The 20,663-nt window shown below is 38.1% G+C and overlaps 4 protein-coding genes and 1 long non-coding RNA gene across 9 annotated transcripts; 3 read left to right on the forward strand and 2 right to left on the reverse strand.

Annotated features, from left to right (window-relative positions):
* Nucleotides 1–352: 352 nt before the first annotated feature.
* Nucleotides 353–7,507, forward strand: LOC115239983 (zinc finger CCHC domain-containing protein 24-like). Of its 2 annotated transcripts, XM_029814880.1 has the most exons (5): nt 353–543; nt 863–2,016; nt 2,276–2,524; nt 5,055–5,219; nt 5,910–7,507. In XM_029814880.1, exons 2-5 carry the CDS (start codon nt 1,768–1,770, stop codon nt 6,030–6,032), a joined length of 786 nt encoding a protein of 261 aa, XP_029670740.1. In that variant the 5' UTR covers nt 353–543; nt 863–1,767; the 3' UTR covers nt 6,033–7,507. The 2 variants fall into 2 exon arrangements, with proteins under 2 accessions (XP_029670740.1, XP_029670741.1); XM_029814881.1 differs by having other exon boundaries at nt 356–2,016; nt 2,324–2,524.
* Nucleotides 7,508–7,547: 40 nt separating this feature from the next.
* On the reverse strand, nt 7,548–15,730 carry LOC115239982 (Golgi-specific brefeldin A-resistance guanine nucleotide exchange factor 1). The gene is made up of 16 exons (XM_029814878.1): nt 15,336–15,730; nt 14,905–15,103; nt 14,606–14,833; nt 14,428–14,534; nt 13,794–14,358; nt 13,595–13,729; nt 12,691–12,926; nt 12,425–12,602; nt 12,230–12,345; nt 11,949–12,140; nt 11,539–11,874; nt 11,253–11,461; nt 10,914–11,159; nt 10,341–10,839; nt 8,096–10,261; nt 7,548–7,752 (listed from the first exon to the last, which is right to left on the reverse strand). Exons 1-16 carry the CDS (start codon nt 15,456–15,458, stop codon nt 7,651–7,653), a joined length of 5,637 nt encoding a protein of 1,878 aa, XP_029670738.1. The 5' UTR covers nt 15,459–15,730; the 3' UTR covers nt 7,548–7,650.
* A 200-nt stretch (nt 15,731–15,930) lies between these two features.
* On the forward strand, nt 15,931–18,943 carry LOC115239986 (glutaredoxin-C4-like). 3 transcript variants are annotated; one of them, XM_029814886.1, is made up of 4 exons: nt 16,046–16,223; nt 16,299–16,340; nt 17,437–17,558; nt 18,319–18,943. In XM_029814886.1, exons 3-4 carry the CDS (start codon nt 17,460–17,462, stop codon nt 18,514–18,516), a joined length of 297 nt encoding a protein of 98 aa, XP_029670746.1. In that variant the 5' UTR covers nt 16,046–16,223; nt 16,299–16,340; nt 17,437–17,459; the 3' UTR covers nt 18,517–18,943. The 3 variants fall into 3 exon arrangements, with proteins under 3 accessions (XP_029670745.1, XP_029670746.1, XP_029670744.1); XM_029814885.1 differs by lacking the exon at nt 16,299–16,340 and having other exon boundaries at nt 15,931–16,223; XM_029814884.1 differs by lacking the exon at nt 16,299–16,340 and having other exon boundaries at nt 16,047–16,223; nt 17,418–17,558.
* On the reverse strand, nt 17,058–19,785 carry LOC115239987. Of its 2 annotated transcripts, none has more exons than XR_003884712.1 (3): nt 19,415–19,785; nt 17,761–17,930; nt 17,058–17,681 (listed from the first exon to the last, which is right to left on the reverse strand). It is a non-coding gene; the product is annotated as an uncharacterized LOC115239987 (long non-coding RNA). The 2 variants fall into 2 exon arrangements; XR_003884713.1 differs by having other exon boundaries at nt 19,154–19,557.
* On the forward strand, nt 19,000–20,581 carry LOC115239984 (group XIIA secretory phospholipase A2). The gene is made up of 3 exons (XM_029814882.1): nt 19,000–19,468; nt 19,912–19,979; nt 20,098–20,581. Exons 1-3 carry the CDS (start codon nt 19,234–19,236, stop codon nt 20,419–20,421), a joined length of 627 nt encoding a protein of 208 aa, XP_029670742.1. The 5' UTR covers nt 19,000–19,233; the 3' UTR covers nt 20,422–20,581.
* The last annotated feature ends 82 nt before the right edge of the window (nt 20,582–20,663 follow it).

Consider the following 20,663-nt stretch of genomic DNA (forward strand, 5'->3'; position numbering starts at 1 on the left):
AAATAAAGCTTTTTTTCAACAATAATAATAGTACTATATCAAAAAACATGCAGAAATATTTCTGGAAATCGAGGAACAATCGATGCACCCAGAAATATTCGATGGGCGTTGTGCGTAGGCGAGCGCGTCTGTCAAGCTCACGTGGGCCACGACCATGAGAAGCTTCGCGGGGCAGATTCATCAAGAACAGCGCAAGAAGGAGCCGCTTTGAGTCGGGGTCCATTCGGAGGCGTCGTGTCGGCCGAGAGCAAGCACGGAAATAGACGCACCACATGGCGGGGCTCTCTTCTCGGCTATTTCTCTCTCTCTCTCTCTCTCTCCCTCTCTCTCTCTCGATGTATATACGTCCGTTCGCTTTTACATGTTGGTCCAATGCCGGATCGTCTCTTCGGTGGCATCAGTGCGTTAATATGATGCGCAGCAGGCACGTCGTACTCGAGCAACGAGCACACTCGTCGCGATCGAGGCCCGTTCCGAGCTTCGCGGCCTCAACTGTGCGGGATCGCGTGAAAATTGCGTGAGCTTCGGTTTCAATCTCGAACAGTGAGTTTGACGCGCGTAATCGCAACGGGTCGCAATTTAACGCTTTCACGATCGATAATGGCATAGTACTCTCTCTATATGTTTTTTTTTTTTTTTTTTTTTTTTTTTTTTTTTTTTTTTTTTTGAATCGTCATAGTAATACGTCATAGTAATGCGTCTTTCCGCGAGTCGAAACTGATGAGAACATTCGTCGTTCTATTATATTATATACGATCGACGAATAAAAAATGTCAAGAAAATATGTGGTCTCGCAGGAAGATATATAATTGTTTAAAAATTAAAATATAATTTAATAACGAGATTTTTTTTTCTGAATTAGCGTCGAGATTTGCACTGAAAATCGATCAGATGTATCTGACGATTAATACGAAAATGTAAACTCAAGAACATTTCACGAGGCAAACTGAAACGATATCCTTCGAGCGAAAAATATCGAGTCGGAAATATCGCGTCGAAAAATGCGAGAAAACGGCCGGTCGCTTCCACGATATGTGCATACAAGAATATACACATCTCGGTAACATATGAGAAGACAAGATGGGTTCAACACGCGGGACATGCGTGTGTGCGTGAGAGCGCGTAAAAGCGTCGCCTGCAAACATTAAGTACATACTCGTTTTGAAGAGTCTGTTCAGTCGAAAGTGCTCGGATGCATTCAATGTGCCTCCAAGAAGATGCAGTTTCGCGATGCGCTGTTGACTTGAAAGAATGTCTGACGAGGAGTGACAGTGGGAAGCGTGACGAAATCAGTGAAATTCCAGGCGATTCTAGATAATAGAAAACGGAGATTTTTAATGTGTATTCAAAATTGCAGCGCGATAAAATTATGTCATCCTTGTTCGTTGACGATCTTTGTCGAGAATTTTTGGTCTTAAGCAATAATTCTTTTTTAATGTCGCATAAATAGTTGTCATCTATAAAGCTTCGCGCTGATGGTTTCAAAATTAAAAATCGTCAGTGTTGATCATCGGAATGAACTATCGCATCGTTGCTACAAATCCAAACACTATTGTATCGAGAAATTAAAAAATTTTTAAGGAAAATTATAAAGAAAAGAAACTGGGAGGATATTAATCGTTAATTTTATGACAATCGATGATCCGCCAAGTTTTCTCGAAAGAAATTGATGAGAAGATGATTGTCGAATGAGAGAGTTGAATGGAAAGAACGTCACGCTCGGATCTCAAGACACGGAGATGATAAACAACCATCGGGGATATATCAATGAGAAAATTGTCGCGTCGAACCGAGACAGGAACCGATAAACTTGCGGGCCGATTAGATAAAAATATGGCCGCTTGCCATCCAACACCTGCCGTGCAACGCATGCAGTTGCAGGACTCGACTCGGATCAGTTACGGAGCGGGTGCTCCGAATCAGAAGACCCTTCAACAGTCGACCTATCCACCGCATTTGCTCAATTGGGTCTATCTGGCCATCGCCGAGCAAAATCCATCGCAGCCACCCGATCAGGTAGTCATCCGCGAATCATTCGTGAAGAGTAGGATTTATCCTGAGTCTTTGCCTTCGGGCAAAGTTTATTTCCAAATCGCATTAAATCTATAAAAAAAAAAAAATGAAGATTGTACGTTAGAAAGTTACAAAAAGTTTCATCTAGACTTGCCTCTGAAGAAAATAATAATAAAAGAAGCTAAGGCAGTTATTCGAGACCTTTGTTCGCGAGCTCATTACTGTTAGTAAGTCGACGAGCGGATTATTCTTTATATTTTAGAGCAAGCTACTTCCTACAATCTGGAACAATTTTCCTGGCGTGTCGCAGACTTATCTGCATCAAGGCTCGCTAAATCCGTCCGGATCCATCAGGCCAATGCGAGGCAGCGTGGCGGAGAATATTGCGGACTTAGCGGAACACTTTACGGAGTTAAGCTTAAGCGACAAGAAACCGACCAAGAGGCCGCCGTCGACATACCTGTGTCACTTATGCTTCAAGAAAGGTCACTATATCAAGGACTGCCCGCAGGTCGGTACTTTTCCAATTGAAATTACAATATCCTGCTCTTCTTAATAATAATAAGATTTCATAGATTCACTTTTTATTAATTATTTATATTATATTTTTTTATTCATTATTTTTTGAATATTTCTAAAAATAAATATATTAATTTTTCAACCATACATTATAATTTATAATTATTTTGAATATAAATAAAAGAATCGTAGGAAAGTCTGTAGATAATTTAAAGCTCGAATATTAAAGATTGCGATCGCAGATTGAAGCTTAAATATTCTTTCGGAATATAATAGTTATCTCTCTATCATCTGATTCGACTGTATATTTCAATGTGCAACTACAATTTATCGTCTGCATCAAAAATTACGATCTATTATCGCATATTATCTCATAGAAGCATGCGCGCAATACACAAGATAATGTTCTAAATACATTTTGTTTAAACTTTACTGTGATAATATAAGGAATGATTAATTGTCGATAGAGTAATGAATATAAACAATACAATAGAGGCTAATCGGACGAGAATAGTGAATTGAATTTAAACCCGATCAGTAGTGTTTGAAAAATTCGGAACTTCAAAGTAGAATAATTATATAAACTTTATCTTTTAACAGGATATCTTGTGGAAAATTTTCTGAATCTTTTTTAGTACACACACACACGCACACACATACAATTAAAAAGTATTTAAATATACACAAAATACATATATAAATAAAATAATAATTTATATAATATAACATACAACATTAATATAATATATATATATATAATAATTATAAACAACTTTTACATTTCGAATAAATATCCGCGGAATAACGTTTAAAAATAGTACCAATTATGTCGCCAACTTTTTACTATGCAAGTCTGTTCAAAGTCTACTACTCTGTCACAATCAAAAAGATTAAATAATTAATGATAGAACGTGAGAGAGAATCTCTCTTCTTTCTCTTTCGAAATGATTCATTGTCAGAGATAAATCTTCACGGACGCAAAATCGTCGTAAGGAGCCATCAGTTTAGCGATACTCGTAAACGACGCGCGTGCCTTGATGTGACAACAGCGAGATACTCGTAGCTCAATTGAGCGTTAATTGACATAGCAAACAGCATCTCTGGGACACATGACGTCACATGGTCAATCATCGCGACATGCTCGATGAGGGTGTACCAATTAAGCCGCTTCTCCCGGCTGAGGTGACATTTTTCACGTCACTATTCAATAAATGTAAGGAACAGGGAAAAGATACCCTAACATGATTTCAACCGAAAAATGATTGATAACTAAGAAAATAAGATTTAAAAGGAGTGATATCCTTCCGAAAGCTATACATATATACATATATATGTCACTGAACTAGGTTCTCGCACATGTCTCCAAAATCTTTTGATTATTATTTGTTATAATATTACTCGATATACAGATGCCTGGAATAGCGCAAGATGCGATTACTTTTGGGTTTCACACAATAACCGCACGATATGCAAAAAGAGACGAACCGATCGACAATAATTATATAAACTTTATCTTTTAACAGGATATCTTGTGGAAAATTTTCTGAATCTTTTTTAGTACACACACACACGCACACACATACAATTAAAAAGTATTTAAATATACACAAAATACATATATAAATAAAATAATAATTTATATAATATAACATACAACATTAATATAATATATATATATATAATAATTATAAACAACTTTTACATTTCGAATAAATATCCGCGGAATAACGTTTAAAAATAGTACCAATTATGTCGCCAACTTTTTACTATGCAAGTCTGTTCAAAGTCTACTACTCTGTCACAATCAAAAAGATTAAATAATTAATGATAGAACGTGAGAGAGAATCTCTCTTCTTTCTCTTTCGAAATGATTCATTGTCAGAGATAAATCTTCACGGACGCAAAATCGTCGTAAGGAGCCATCAGTTTAGCGATACTCGTAAACGACGCGCGTGCCTTGATGTGACAACAGCGAGATACTCGTAGCTCAATTGAGCGTTAATTGACATAGCAAACAGCATCTCTGGGACACATGACGTCACATGGTCAATCATCGCGACATGCTCGATGAGGGTGTACCAATTAAGCCGCTTCTCCCGGCTGAGGTGACATTTTTCACGTCACTATTCAATAAATGTAAGGAACAGGGAAAAGATACCCTAACATGATTTCAACCGAAAAATGATTGATAACTAAGAAAATAAGATTTAAAAGGAGTGATATCCTTCCGAAAGCTATACATATATACATATATATGTCACTGAACTAGGTTCTCGCACATGTCTCCAAAATCTTTTGATTATTATTTGTTATAATATTACTCGATATACAGATGCCTGGAATAGCGCAAGATGCGATTACTTTTGGGTTTCACACAATAACCGCACGATATGCAAAAAGAGACGGACCGATCGACGACTCCGCGAGGAATTTTCGACGATCGATTTAATTGTTCAATCGTGGCAAAAATTGTATTTTGTGCTCGGCAATTAGAAAATCTCTCACTCTTTTAATTTCCGTAGGCGCGACCGAAGGGCGAGGGCCTGACGCCGTATCAGGGCAAGAAGCGGTGCTTCGGCGAATACAAGTGTCCGAAATGCAAGCGCAAGTGGATGTCGGGCAACAGCTGGGCGAATATGGGCCAAGAGTGCATCAAGTGTCACATAAACGTGTATCCTCATAAGCAGGTGAGCGAAAAGGATCCGTCTCCTCGATTAGGATAAAATTAGGTCGAGATATCCACCAGACGGAGTCCCTTTCCCGATCGGACTTGATAAAAGATGCTTGGAACCGCGTTCTGCTCTCTCGAAATATTACGCGACCGAGAGAACGAAATCTCGCGTAAACCAACGGAAAAGCTAATTATAGTCGCATAATCGCGCTCGCTCGCTCTTGCCGCCCGGTGTGCAGAAATATCCGGTCGCGCGGAGGGTCACCGGTAATCGTTACGTTACAAATTTCGCGAAAGACGCTCGCAAATTTCTATTATAATCAAGCCGTAGCTACGCCGCGAACGAATGGTTTAGACGTAATCGATGCGAGAATCGCTGTACAGTCACTAAGGATCTCTTTGATTTACATGTATATTTTCTATATAATAAAGTCATACAACGAATTATATTATAATCTAATTAACAATATTGAAATTAATAAATAACGTTATATAATAATATTAAAAAATACAATATATGGATAATATAAATAATATTAGTAGAGTATATATACCCCTCTTTCTTTTTCTCTCTCTCTCTCTGTTTCTCTCCCTCTCTTACATAAAATGAGGAAATCGAAATATTCTTGCGAGAACGCGACTAACTCGCTATTCTCGTCAAACACTCCTAGAATGTGGGCAATAAGATCGCTCGTATTATTTTCAGAGGCCGTTGGAAAAACCCGATGGTCTGGACGTGTCCGATCAAAGCAAGGTCCATCCTCAGCATCTCTGCGAGAAGTGTAAAACGTTGGGCTATTATTGCAGACGCAGCGCAATAATAACCTAGTGACAATCGAATTCCGTCCAATTTATTAATTGTCTAATCGCACTAAGGAAGAGAGAATAAAACGTTTTATCGGGATGAACTGAAAAAGAAACAAATTTAAGAAATCTGTCATGTTCGATATATGTTGAACCGGTATCGACCCGGATGCAAATCTAGACACATTATAGAGCGCCAATCTCTATCGCGAGAGATTAAAGACGAACGAATTTATATATACATATTGCACGAGAGAAATAAACGGATATATTTTTATGTACAATTACACAATGAGAGAAAGGAGCTTTTCATCGCATGATCTTTGGTAAGGATCGCGATTTGGGAAGGCGCGACACTCTCTCTATCCATATTACTTAGTTGAACAATTATCTACACGGATACAAAGTGTGCATAAGAATGTGCACCAGCAACATAATTTTTTTTTCGACTTGTCGATATTTGACAAGCAGCACACTGTCGCATATAGGGAAACGCGAATGAAAAACGAAAGCGTCATTCTCAGGGATATAATGTTTTGATCCTTTAAGAATTTTAATAATAATTAATAGCGAGCAGTAACGATCATAAACGAAAGCTTCACACGTCACAATCATTTCGAGTTACATGAAACGCAAATCGTCATCGAGATATGTCTTGTTCAACGGATCCAGGACCTAGCGAACAATGATGCATGTATAAATCTCTTATTATTCAATATATTATTTGCATATGTACAGATCGGGCTACGATATAGCAAGAATGAAGAAACATTCGAGTTGCGTTCAAAGTATAAGTTACGATACGGTAATTGAAATCGATACAATTTTGCTGGGAGTTCAGTTTTTGATTGCAGATTTTTGGCTAGACGAGAGCGATGCCTATATTTATCCGGAAACATGACGATGATGTACATAGTCGTTTTTCGCATATTTCAACAACATTCTCAAACTGAACTCACCGAAATTGCAAATTTTGGTTTCGATCTTCGATTAGCGAAATCACTGTCGATTAGTTCTCTCTAAGAATGGCATTGAACAGGTACAAATCTAACATACGTGACTATCCATGTAGACGTGAGAGAGAGAAGAGAATTTTCTCACCTGCAATTCTAAATAGGATTTGTAAATGTTTAAGTAGAATTTGTAAGAATAGATATCTGATGAAAGATATTATTCGACTCGCATCATTCTACGTAAAATACATATAACATGCCGATAAAAACATTAATCGCAAGAAATTGATCGGTCGTTTCTTCAGATGATTTTGGCCTACGCATTTGGCTTTTGACAAAGAGAGCTTCTTTTACCGGTGATGCAAAAAAGAAATTAAACGGAAGTACATATCGAGTGCTAAAAGTGGTGTCGAGAGCTATATTATATGTTGTCATTGTTATTGCCAAGATTATGCACTTTATAAATGATAATCTTGACAGTAACACACGTTATGGTACATATGTATTATTTGTATATAATGAGTGCCAAATATACAAACCAAAGATATGACAACTTTATATCTATACCACGTATTCTCCCTCGTTCAATCGAGCATCCTTGAGAGAGAGTTCCTCATCTACACAAAACATGATCACACGCATCGTAGAAATGTTTTATATAATACAATTTACATAAAAAATATACAGTGGTCAAGGATTAGTGACGACGAAGAGAAGATCCGCCGCCGGATCCTCGCTAAAATACGCCGCGGAGTTAATCGTCGTCGTCCCCGTAGAATCTACTGTCGTCGTCTGCAAACAGAACATTTAGTTACATTCCACCACACACATCAATCGGAAGAACAAATAAGCAAACTTTATCTCATTTCTTCTCTAATGAGATATAATTATATCGAGATAAAATTGTGGATGATTATAGAGATTACAACTCACAATTTTAAATGTCCGCGTAAAGATAATATCAAATATCTTTACGTTAAGGTTTCTTAACGTAACGTCAATTTAGCGTTAACTCGTAAAAAATTGAATCGTTTAATCGATACAAAGCAAACGCTTATTTTTTTTATTTGAATTAATCGGCTACCCTGACGATTGACTCGCAAAGATCCTGTTAAGATGTAAGACATTGATTCACCTCAGATGGATCCATGCGATAGGGAGAGCCTTCCATCGCCGAATGCTGATACTGCTCCGATTGTTCGTACGGTTGTGTGTGCTGTGTGCACTGTTGCTGCATCAACATTTGTTGTTGTTGTTGTTGTTGTTGTTGCTGCTGCTGCTGTTTCCATTCATCGTATTTTCTCATCGCGAGAATCAAATCTTGATTCTCGTTGGTTCGTTCAACATTTTGCGTCGTGCTCCTCAGCGGCCTGCTGTAGTTTTCTTCGTTTAGCGATACCGGTTGAGATTGTTGCTGCTGTTGTTGTCGTTCGCCCGTCTTATCCATCAAAGAGTTCGCCGAGTAGCAAATATCAAAGATATTCTGAGCAGTGGGCTGCACCGCGACTGGACTAGAGACGCTGGGCGGTGGTTGGCTAACTAGAGTGATCACTTGCTGTGACTCTTTACCCTCAGCATTGTATACCAATGTCGGTAACGAAATCGGAATCGGAACACCGCCAGATTGTACAGAATTGAGAATGTCGACTGGCTGCGTCACGGTTTTCATGTCTGCGTTATTCTCATTAGAGCACTCGGTATCGGCTGAAAGAAGAGTAGTATTTTCTGGTTGCGGCGCTATAGATCCCGGGAAAGATGGCGGCTGTTGTTGGCCGACCAAACTGATGACTTGCGGCTGTTGCGACGGTTGTTGCAAAGGTTGTTGCGGCGGTAGCTGCGGAGATGACAGAACCGCGACCGGCGGTTCCGGGAAGAGCTCCGTTTTTAGATTCGGCAGAAAGACATCAATCGCTCTCCATGTTGGCGCCCAGAGATTGGAACTTGGCGCCAAAACGTTGGCCGACGACATCACCAGCAGCATATTTTTCAACGATTCAGGAATCGCTTCGAACAGAAGCTCGCTATTGTCGGCATGCATGTACGCACGCAGAAGCTCCAGCACCGTCAACCACAGCGGCAGGAAACCGGGTAGAGTCAGCAAAGGAGTAAGATGGTGAAGAAATACCTTGGATAATAACATCGCGGCTCTGACTCTTGTTTCTTCGACGCCGATAGGATCGTTGGACGCGATAGGACCCAACAATTGCGCTAGTAACGGAAACAATACCTCCTCGAGACATTGCGACCATTCTATAGCAGTAAGTTGTGCCAGATCGTGCGCTAATAAAGTGCTCTGAAGATACGTTATCGCTGCCGTGCGCACTGGCCGGCGGGCGTCGCAGCAGAGTCGCGCGATACCTTGCAGCAACGGTCGCCAAGCTTGCGGCCATAGGGATATTCCGTCTTCGATGCTACCCTCCTCCGCCCACCATCGGAATACCTGCGCAATTCTTGTGTGCAACGTGTGCATCAGATCCAACAACTGTACCGGACTTTGCTGATAACCGGGCGACTCCTCCGCGGAATTGCACACCCTATTTCGTTTGCCCGCGCATTGCAGTACCGCTTCGGCAAATGTTCTCACGCAGTTGACGCACAGATCAAAGTTGAACGGTGTCACATGCGCCATGTCACGTACCAAGAAATTCAGGCTTTCGCAGCACTTGACAAACGCTGCCGAGTCGTGAGACTGCAAATCTCGCACCAGTACTATCGTGTCAGCGGCTACCGGAAGTGGTGCTTCAGTGCCGGTCGGCGACACTAGCACCCATTCCGGCACAGGACTAATGGGCCTGGGATCCAACACCAATGTGCGAGCGTTTGTTGTTTCATCCAGCACAGTGTTGGATCGTTTTGGTGCTAATGCGCCGGCACCTGCGCATTCCAGCAAACTGAATACCACCTTCCAATCCTCGGCACTATGAATATTTGCGGCGCCTGTTTTCAATAATTCGAACAGACCGTAGGCGATTTGCCGAGCCAATGGCGCGGTCGTGGCGGATGGCAGATAGGTTAGAGGTAGTAGAGGAGACAGACATGCAAACTCTTCGCCGCGTAAAAGTCTGATAGCAAGTCTCAGCATACCCACGGCTACTCTCTCAAGGAGATAAGGATGGTTCTCACGTGCCGCCATCGTCAACAAGCGATCCAAGTGACCCTGAACGACCGGCCAGATGCATGTTACTCTGTCGCGATTCTGTATAGTTACTTCTAGCAATAACTCCAATATAAATATAGATATATCTTCGTCATTAGGATTCACCGATACTAAAGCACCAACCAGAGAATTGAGCGATTCACTCTGTAAAATATAACGATAATTGTTAACATGCAATTCAAATTGTAAATAAACTGTTATATGTCATCAAACATCAATTTACCTGAAAGAACTTGCTTTCTTCGATAATTTCCTTGAGATAACAATTGGCAATAAACTCCACGGCCTTTTTTCGCGCGGTTGCTTCGGCAGGATGTGCTAAACGCGATGTATCCATGGCGATATAGGAATAAAAGGTAGAAAATATTCCTTGATCACCCGGTGAAGTTTTGGGCGTGATCGGTTCCCGGAGTAGAGATATCTTGCCGGACGGATCGATAAAGTCCTCCGCCTCTGTGAGATTTTTCGGCAATAATCTCGCTTCATAGAGCGATTGCAGGCAATCGATAATGTTCTTCCATGATGCTCTCAAAGCATCTCCGTGTAAATGTGTGATCTTGAAAAGAGTGCGAGCGGCCAATTGTGACTTTGAACTTCCACCGAGGTGCAGAACTACTTGTTCGGGTTTCGCGCCGATTATCAGACTCGTGAATTTGCAGAGGCTCACTATGAGCGTATCCAAGTCGCCGCACATGCTATAGTGAGCACTGATCGCCGCGCAACTAAAAAAAGAAAGTCCAGTTAGTATATAAGAATATATTTATGATAGATATTTAGAAGACTGAATGTAACAAACCTGAGAAACGTTTGAGCGACTTTGCGTTGCAACGATCTGTCCGACGCTTTATCGTAAGCTCGACAAAGAGCGCTGATGATCGGACCCCACGCGTGCTCAGCCAAATCTCTGTCGATGAATTCGCCGGAATTGCCTACTTTCAGATACACGCTCTCAGGTCCGGAACCTCTTCTCAGTAAAACCTTCCATAGATAATTTTCCTTCACTAAACCGGTTTGCTCGGCCGGCATTACAATTTCTTCCCCTCTAAAAATAACAGATTAACAATATTTATGGAATTCTGAAATATAAGCCTGACATAAAATCATAATCTACTTTAAAATTTTGCGTAACACTTACTTAATTGAAGTATATATGTCATCGAGCATATCCTGATCAAAATCAGCATCACCGTTAACTTTTTTCAAATTTCTCTTGAATTCCTCGGCAGTCATGGGATTACTTTGTCTCTTTACATTATAATTATGTTGATCGACGTTTAACATAATCACCGCATAAGCTAATGTAAAGGCAGAATCGGCCGAAGCAAACGGTCTACCATTACTGTCCTAAAGATAGTAATAATCGGTTAGTCTAATTTTACATTCACGTTATTTCCAATAACTATTTGAATACATGTACTCACATGCCAATGCTCAGCGAATTTTTCGAGTAGAAGAGATATAAGAGGGGCTTCTCCAGGTAATCTAAACGATTCCAGATACAGTCGCAGAGCCTGATCGATTCTTGTATTCCTCAAATCAAAATTATGCACGAAATAATTGAGAATATTTTTGTTTTCCTTCTTGCTGATGTATTCGCCTATCGCTTTCTTGTCCAAACCGGGATTTTCTTTCAGAAGTTTTGCGACTCTTTCGGGATCCGAGTGACCAGGAGTACCGCCCAGAAGACCATGCTCCGTAAGTTTTGCAATACCCTCCCGCGGATTCTCGTTAAACTTCTCTGTGCCAAGGACCAACCACTGGAAATAGTAAAAAAAGATCTAGTTTATTGTAGCCTATTACATCGGAATTTGAAAGAAAAACGATTACTTACCCGTTTACTCGCTTTTATAGCGAGCAGATTTTCACGTGTGGGAAGATTCGACGATGTTTCGTAACGTGACGGCTTGCACAATTCTTTACAACCTTTACAACGAATTTCCATACCGACAATCAACATTATTATAGCGTCCAAAGAAATCAATTGCATACTATACATGCTGGTAGTTATTGGTATAGAAACATTCTATGAAGGAAATTTTCAGAAAGAGATATAAAGTTTCAGTACATTAATTAGTAATAAATAATGAAATATGAGAGAAACAATGTATATACCTTAGAAAACATCTTCATAAGTTCCTCGTACATGTTTGTGCAGTAAAGTCCGCAATCATAATTTAAATACAACTCAGCGGGTAAACCGGGTATTCTCCACAATCTTACTATAGCTTCTGCGCGCAAATCACGAAAATAAAATTTTACATTATTAATATGACATACTGTGTGATATTACAAAGTTAAGACACGTACCAAGCGCTAATTCTCGTTGTTCATATAATATCCTATTAGATTCAGAGTGAACAATTTCCATTAATTTAATTAAATAATGTTCCAGTTGGAATTTTAGGTGTTCTCTTTGCGATTCAAATAGTAGAAATGACACTTGAAGATCTACAGCGAGGATCGATAATCTGTCTGTTCCAAGCAGCTGATACATAAATACAAGATATTACGATATTTCTCACACTGTGTTAATACATGACATTAAATATAATTATGATGCTATATTTATTTACCAAGATAAGATTTCTACACAAGTCGTCCTTCGCGAGCGCGAGTAAGGATGAGAAATTCGAAAGAGAATCGGCGGCAATCTCCAACGCCACTTGTAATAAGCTAAGACCCAAGTGAGTCATAATTTCATTATTTTGCTTGTCGAGGGGACTGCACAGGGAAATGAGAAATCTAAACAGTTCGCGCACGCACAATGCGCCGTATGGCGCGCGCTGTTGCAGTGGAATAAATCGGACACCCTGACTGTTCACGTATTCCTCGATTTGTTCCATAATTTAAATACAACTCAGCGGGTAAACCGGGTATTCTCCACAATCTTACTATAGCTTCTGCAAATCACGAAAATAAAATTTTACATTATTAATATCACATACTGTGTGATATTACAAAGTTAAGACACGTACCAAGCGCTAATTCTCGTTGTTCATATAATATCCTATTAGATTCAGAGTGAACAATTTCCATTAATTTAATTAAATAATGTTCCAGTTGGAATTTTAGGTGTTCTCTTTGCGATTCAAATAGTAGAAATGACACTTGAAGATCTACAGCGAGGATCGATAATCTGTCTGTTCCAAGCAGCTGATACATAAATACAAGATATTACGATATTTCTCACACTGTGTTAATACATGACATTAAATATAATTATGATGCTATATTTATTTACCAAGATAAGATTTCTACACAAGTCGTCCTTCGCGAGCGCGAGTAAGGATGAGAAATTCGAAAGAGAATCGGCGGCAATCTCCAACGCCACTTGTAATAAGCTAAGACCCAAGTGAGTCATAATTTCATTATTTTGCTTGTCGAGGGGACTGCACAGGGAAATGAGAAATCTAAACAGTTCGCGCACGCACAATGCGCCGTATGGCGCGCGCTGTTGCAGTGGAATAAATCGGACACCCTGACTGTTCACGTATTCCTCGATTTGTTCGGGCTCTTTCGCTTTAAGCACCTTACATGTGCTCTCATCTATCGACAAGTCTTCCACACTACCGATCGGAGATTGCGCTAAATCGATACTTTTTTCTTCGTCACCTGTACACAATTATTTATAAAATAAAAGTTTAAAAATTGATTTATTTTTTAAAGTGACAAGTACCTTGATTTTCTGACACAGATTGCTTGACAGAAGATTCAGATGTTTCATCCATTGTATTTTTTTCATCGACTGCATCTTCTTTCTCTATGATCTTAGTTTCTGTTGAAGTTACAATCTTAGTTTCTGTTGGAGCTACAGTTTTATTTTCATTTTTAACATTTTCAGACACACCATTAATCTCTGTCGTTTCTGTCTCGTTTTTAACGTCACTACTGTTTACTTCTCTATCATTCTCTTGCTTCTTATTCGTCTCTTGATTATCCACTGCTTTACTACATTTGTTAATGCTGTTATCCTTGCTAGTATCAATCTTGCTCTCACTTTTTTCGTCCTCGTTTTTATCGATACTTCCATGATCTAAAGATCCTTGCATGTCAACAATATTGCCGACTGGTGAAACGGGCGTTGTGGCCAAGTGACTCGCTCGTATTCTGTCAACCGAAGTCAGGATAAGCGGCTCCTTTTCATCGACGTCATCCGTGATGGATTTGGACTTTTGCTTTGTGTAACTTTTATGTTTTCTATTTTTGCTACGAGTATTTTCTATGCTGTTTGTCCTCATTTTCTGTTAAAAATTAAGAAGTTATATTTTGCATATAAATATGTATTCTAAATCGCAATTTACAAAACTTACTTTCATATTCGGCAAGATTCTAGTATCATCGACAAACTGAGGTAATCTGGTGAACAAATGTTGAACCATGTCTCTTAGACAATGCTCTGCCGTTCTTCTAAGTATTTCTGCAAAGAAGATATTTGATTCATTTGCAATTTGTCAGCAAAAATGTAAAACTGCTTTCAGTAAAACTCACCACTGAGACGTGTTTCAAAACATATCCTAAAACAACTCAGCATAATTTCGCATACACTTTCATTGGAAAGATGATCGCCCGCAGGTGAAAGCATTAGAGCTCTCAATACCTGTAAGATTCTCATCAGGACCACTCCATCACCGGATGCATCGGTGCCCACAAATCTCGCATGCGTAACAGCATCTGCTATAGTCTCTACACAAGAAGCTATGGCAGAATGATTAGCATCTAAAAAAAAATCTATGTATTAGAGCACAAAAAAGACTAGGATTGTAGTTGCTACAACAATTGAGACTAACCAACAAGACCATAAGAAATTATTTTATTAACAGCAGATAGCGCTAGACTAGTTACGGGTCCTGTGGTTTCCTCCGATCTTATAATTTCCAAAAAGGGGGTAAGAAAAACTGCAGGTTCCAACTGAGACAGATCTCTGTGCTCGTTTAACACTTCCTTCAAGGTATTCAAACCCTTCATTAAAGTGTCCTGATCGTCATCCTATAAATTAAATTATACCATTAAAATATACTTTCCAGATCTCTATCATAATGTCAATAGTCCCTGTCAAATTTATACAAGTGTCAAAATCAATAGATTACTAGAGCGATTTCTGCAACCTGTCTAATTTGACAGAAACAAAAATAGAAATGCTCCATACACATAACACTAATTATTTTATTGGTAAAAACAGTTAATAAAGGAGAGACAAAATTCATCGGGCTATTCTAACCTGGTGAGAGTGCGACGACCATCGGGCACCTCGCCGCATTGCCGTCACCAGGAGGCATACTTCGCCCTCGACGACGTACAAGCCGCCTCTACAGGGACCTACGGATCTCGCGGTTCTGTTCATCTTGCGTGATTTTGTCGTTAAGTCATGACCGGATCGCGAGAAACCTTACAGCTATCACAGTCAAATAATTTGCCACATTCGCCAAACGTTCGTCAGCATACGTCAAGTATCGAGGAGAGCCACTTGCCACTTCCCACCACTTTCAACTTCCAACACGATAATCATCGACCACTGTCAACCACCGTCGACCCACGAGTCTCGCAAATTAGAACTACTATATTCGATTAATCGATATTAATATCGAGAATAATCTCTTCCCCTACATTTATAAAAAAAACTTCTACAATATATATAAATATCGATTAAAAAATTATAAAAAAACTAATTTCTAAAATTGAGCAGTATTTATATAAATTTAAATAAATGTCGACAAACATGCACAATCATTCCAATCAGTCTCCTCAATTAAAGTTGGATTTAAACTCGAAGATTCTCTTTATACATATATGCACATATATTGTATAGTATATATATTGTATATATATTGTATAGTTTTTTAAAGGACGCTCCGTGTATGTATACAAGACTTAGGCTGCGTTCATAATTTACGTCACATACACTATAGATTTTCAATATTGGCAGTGGAATGCACCTTAACTATCGACTGGAAACTTACCATCAGCCGAGTAGCTGGAACAGTCGCGTAATTCGTGCTCTGGACTTACGATCTGTTTCTCAATTATTGACAGCAGTTAGTGACACATTCTTGTGAAAATATACATATATTTAAACCTCCAACACATATTCGCAGTTGAATAATTGAAGGTAAGAATGAATCAAGTAAGAAGATCTTTTCCTCTCTTGACGTTTGCCACGTACCATTAACCGCCTGCGTTACAGACGAATCGATCCTTATCGAGACGAGACTCTACTTCAAAAATTGTAATGACACAAGATGACTAATGATGAGACGAGATTCTTTGTGTGTATGCCTCGTGCGCACGAATCTGCAACACAAATTTCAGATAACTAGTCTTTCAGATCACTGTCTTTTATTGATTAAAACAATCATAACGGTCGACAGTCACTGATTTTTCTCTGATAGCACTGACGAGACTTTTCGAACGAAAATGTCATTTTATTACGGTTATAAAGTCAACAAAAATTATATATCATCCAAACTGTGTAGAATATAAATGACAAGTTAAAGTTGTCTTATTCTTTATTCACAGATAAATATAATGATAGATATGCAGTCGAATTTGCTGTTTGAAAGGTTATGAGATTTGTCGAAATTAATAGAATATTCATGCAAATTGTTAACGGAATTTATACAAAAAAATAATGCAGAAAATATAATTCATCTATTTTGATTTTTCTTAATTTACTTAGTGAAAAATCAATTTATTCATTAATGAAAAAACTAATTCGATTACATTTTCCATTGTATATATTTTTATAAAAATCTTAATTGTTGAAATAATAAATATTCTTTGTTGTGTTTATATCCTATCTGCTGATTCTGGTTTTAACCGACTTGAGATATATGACTTGTCGGATTAGCAATGTAATCGAAATAAACAAATTTTGCAATGCCTTATCTTTCCCACATTAGTCGCATCTCCGATATAAACAGGAAAAAAAAATTCATCGAGCTCGGGATTTATTTTTATTTCCAAATAATTTTTTGCGTTAACAAAATCGCACATGTACTTAGATCTATTCCTCTATATAATAATGTGTTAAATATTTATTCAGATATTTCTAATAATAAAGTGCATGAATTTTTGCAACATATAATTGCAGAGTGTTTAATGAATGATTCAAACTGTGTCTGATCTGCTATCTGATAGTAAAATCTATTTTGTAGCAAGAATTATATACTATTAGTCTTTAGAAAACCCAAGTTCTTTTATCAGATTTCATACAATACCGGAAATCGGGCGCAGTTTAAATTCTTTATAATTGAACAGTGCACGCAAACGTGCGAGGCATAATCGAAGTGAATGATCTCTTTAGCTCAATCAAATGGGTTCAGTTTCCAGTACAAAGAAGTCAATCATGCCTGTCACGCGAGATCTCGTCAACGAACTCATCGCAAAGGATTCAGTCGTCATATTCTCCAAGACTCACTGCCCGTACTGCAAAATGGCTAAGGAGGTAATTTTGCCCATTTGGGACGTCTTAATTCCAACTCGCGAATCTTCTGTTTTTCGGCTTGTCGCTGTTTCATGTCCCACTCTTTTTTCTGTCTTTCGCGATCCGCCTCGCGCATACGCAATTCTGCGATATAAAAGATACGATTATTTATATGATTATGAAGATAGTATTTTAACACTAGTACACACATTAAAATACATACTTTCTTTCAAAAGTTCTATTTCATGTTCGTGTCTAACGAACTCCATTTGAGCATCTAATTTTTCTTCTTCCATCGCTATTTCTCGTTCTAATGCCTTCTTCTGTTTGTACGGTTCGTTTAATTCTATGAGAATGAGTGATTTCAATCTTGTTTATAATTAACAAATTCTCCTGGAAATTAAATGATAGTAATGACATTTAATTAGCAACGTTACAACAAATGTTTATATGTCTGTATCCAAATAATAGGCTCGCAAAGTCATTAAAAAGTTTTCTAGCATTGATATCTAAATTTTTTTTATGACATGGAATATAATTTTCCAACTTTATATTTCAATTATTTCAAGAAAATATCTGAAATATAAAGTCTTTTATGATTGATTATATTTATTGCGAGTATAAAATTAAAAATTAACCTTTGTACAATTAATCAGAGATTTTTGAAACAATCATGATGCGGTTCTTTATATTCTACTAAACTCAAAAATAAAAAGATTTATTGGATTACGCTACCCTAATTTATTGCTTGTTCATACTAATTTACTGCTGATATTTATAGGTGTTTGAATCATTAAAAAAATCATACACGGCGATAGAATTGGACAACAGGGAAGACGCACAAGACATACAAGATGTGTTGGGCGAAATAACAGGTGCCAGAACAGTGCCCAGGGTATTCCTCAATGGAGAGTGTTTAGGAGGCGGTACCGATGTGAAGAAATTGTTCGACAGTGGCGAGCTTGAAAACAGATTTTAACTTTTAATCTTCGATGTGCTCTATGACAAATGACAAATAATATATTCAATATAAAATAAAATATAATCTTTTCTATAATATCATCATGTCTGCTGACACTCTCATGTAAAGGCAAAAAAAAAAAAAGAAAATATATTTGCTGAATACCGATTAATTTTAATTTTACTTTAAACAATTTCTTAAGTATGAACTTTCTTAAATTTTACTGTTTACAAAAAGAGCTTATAAAATATAGAATCAAATGAATTACATTTAAAATTGATCTCATAGGGCTGGACAGAATCGATATATAAAATCTACATAACGCGAAACCGTTTTAAGTATATTGTATTTAGTATCTATATAAATTATGATAATTAAAAATGATAATTATAATATGTGCAATACTTGTGCGACATGAGGTAAGAAATAAATTTAGTTTCAAAGTGCACTTTCTGCACTTTTTTTTTTCCCCTTACTACTCCGTTGTCGCGAATCCTAAATAGAATATCTAGTTCATTTTAGACCGCGAGGTGTAAAGTGATGTAAGTACAAGAAATTTAGCAAATAACTGTAATAATTAAATCGCGCGACATCGTGTCCACGATCTGCAAACACCACGTGTTCATTCGTGATGACTATATTACTTGATTCGTACACCTAAAAATATCCGCAGTCCAGCGGAGATCGTCCACTCGCATCGATCCCAAAACAAAACGATCGAAGTCACCACGAGGAATGGATTTATCACAATATCGTAAAATCATAATCTACGTGTTAACATTTTTGGCATACGCCTGGTCCGGCTACGGCGCCGGATTGTTGTCGAATTTACGGGACGCCGTGCTGGCGGCGGAGTCTGTCTTTCAAGATCTCTTTACCAATGCCATAACCGTCGCGAGAAAGATCAAAGACATACATGAAGTGCTCGATGCCGCTGTGGAGGAGAACTGCGTCTTCCAATGTCCCGACGGTGCGTATATTTACGTTTGTGGATTTATTCATCGCGTTATCAGGTTATCTCTTCATCGCGCGCCGCCATTGGTCGATTCCGATCGATTCGGAGCTCTTTATTCTACTTGCACTTTTTGCACTTTATTTTTAATTCCTCTTTTTTTCTAAGGATTTTTATACGTATCTCTATCCTTTTCTACGCAGAAAATGCAAAAGAAGGCAAAACTTTAAGCAATCCTTTTTAATATTGATATTTGAAGTGAAATATTCTCAACAGCTGACGGGTTACGTTCCATTTGGCGATCGCAATGCAACGTGGAGTCATGTCATCTCCTTGTCGTTCATTGAAAGTTAAACAGAGACAGATTATGCTCGCGAACACTTCAATCGTCAAGTGGAGCGCAGTCATAGTCTACGTTGTGATTGGGCAAATCTCAATGACGCATTATTTAAATCTTTCAGGCTCCGCGCCAAAGCCAGACTGGAATCATAAACCGCGAAGCAACGGATGCGGTTCTCTCGGAATCGAGGTTGGTGTTTATGGCACTTCCTCAGGAAACTAGATAAATAAATCACTAAGAATCTTATATATATATATATACAATTTTTATTAAAATATAATTGTTACAAATATTTGTATAATTGCAGGTAAATCAAGAATACCTGCCGCTCGCTGAAATGACAAAATGTTGTGACTTCCATGACATTTGCTATGACACTTGCAATATGGATAAAGAGAAGTGCGATTTGGAATTCAAGAGATGCTTGTACAGATATTGCGATACGTATCAGACTACCGGCGTTACTATCGTCAACACATGTAAAGCTGCAGCAAAGGTCCTTTTCACAGGGACAACCGCATTGGGTTGCAAGAGCTTTCTTGATGCCCAGAAAGAGGCTTGCTACTGTCCTGATAAATGGAGCAAAAATAAGAAACCAAAGAAAGCAGCGCAAGCCGGGGGAGAATTATAACGTCGCACATGAAAAAAAGTAAAAGACAATATAATATATATATATATATTTACATATAACACAAGTGTAATTAATAAAATAGGATTTCTATAATATTATTGTTATTTATATGTTCATAGTTTATAAGATTCAATAGATAAAGATTATTCAAAAACTGAAATAGAATATCTTTTTATATCTTATATTATATTGCTAATTAGAAGCTGTGTTGTATAAGATCATTTCAGGCAATCTATTTGCAA

The sequence above is a fragment of the Formica exsecta genome, unplaced genomic scaffold (assembly GCF_003651465.1).
Source record: "Formica exsecta isolate Colony F162 unplaced genomic scaffold, ASM365146v1 scaffold4, whole genome shotgun sequence".
Lineage (NCBI taxonomy): Eukaryota > Metazoa > Arthropoda > Insecta > Hymenoptera > Formicidae > Formica > Formica exsecta.

Excerpts from the sequence above, each read along its gene's own strand:
- LOC115239982 (XM_029814878.1), bottom strand. The coding sequence starts at position 15,458 with ATGAACAGAACCGCGAGATCCGTAGGTCCCTGTAGAGGCGGCTTGTAC. Across the intron at positions 12,346-12,424 it reads ACAACGAGAATTAGCGCTTG|AAGCTATAGTAAGATTGTGG; the intron begins GTACGTGTCTTA and ends ATTTGCGCGCAG. Across the intron at positions 10,262-10,340 it reads AAGAAAGCAAGTTCTTTCAG|AGTGAATCGCTCAATTCTCT; the intron begins GTAAATTGATGT and ends TATATTTTACAG.
- LOC115239986 (XM_029814884.1), top strand. The coding sequence starts at position 17,427 with ATGGGTTCAGTTTCCAGTACAAAGAAGTCAATCATGCCTGTCACGCGA. Across the intron at positions 17,559-18,318 it reads ACTGCAAAATGGCTAAGGAG|GTGTTTGAATCATTAAAAAA; the intron begins GTAATTTTGCCC and ends TGATATTTATAG.
- LOC115239983 (XM_029814880.1), top strand. The coding sequence starts at position 1,768 with ATGAGAAAATTGTCGCGTCGAACCGAGACAGGAACCGATAAACTTGCG. Across the intron at positions 2,017-2,275 it reads CATCGCAGCCACCCGATCAG|AGCAAGCTACTTCCTACAAT; the intron begins GTAGTCATCCGC and ends TTTATATTTTAG. Across the intron at positions 5,220-5,909 it reads ACGTGTATCCTCATAAGCAG|AGGCCGTTGGAAAAACCCGA; the intron begins GTGAGCGAAAAG and ends TATTATTTTCAG.
- LOC115239984 (XM_029814882.1), top strand. The coding sequence starts at position 19,234 with ATGGATTTATCACAATATCGTAAAATCATAATCTACGTGTTAACATTT. Across the intron at positions 19,469-19,911 it reads CGTCTTCCAATGTCCCGACG|GCTCCGCGCCAAAGCCAGAC; the intron begins GTGCGTATATTT and ends TAAATCTTTCAG. Across the intron at positions 19,980-20,097 it reads GCGGTTCTCTCGGAATCGAG|GTAAATCAAGAATACCTGCC; the intron begins GTTGGTGTTTAT and ends GTATAATTGCAG.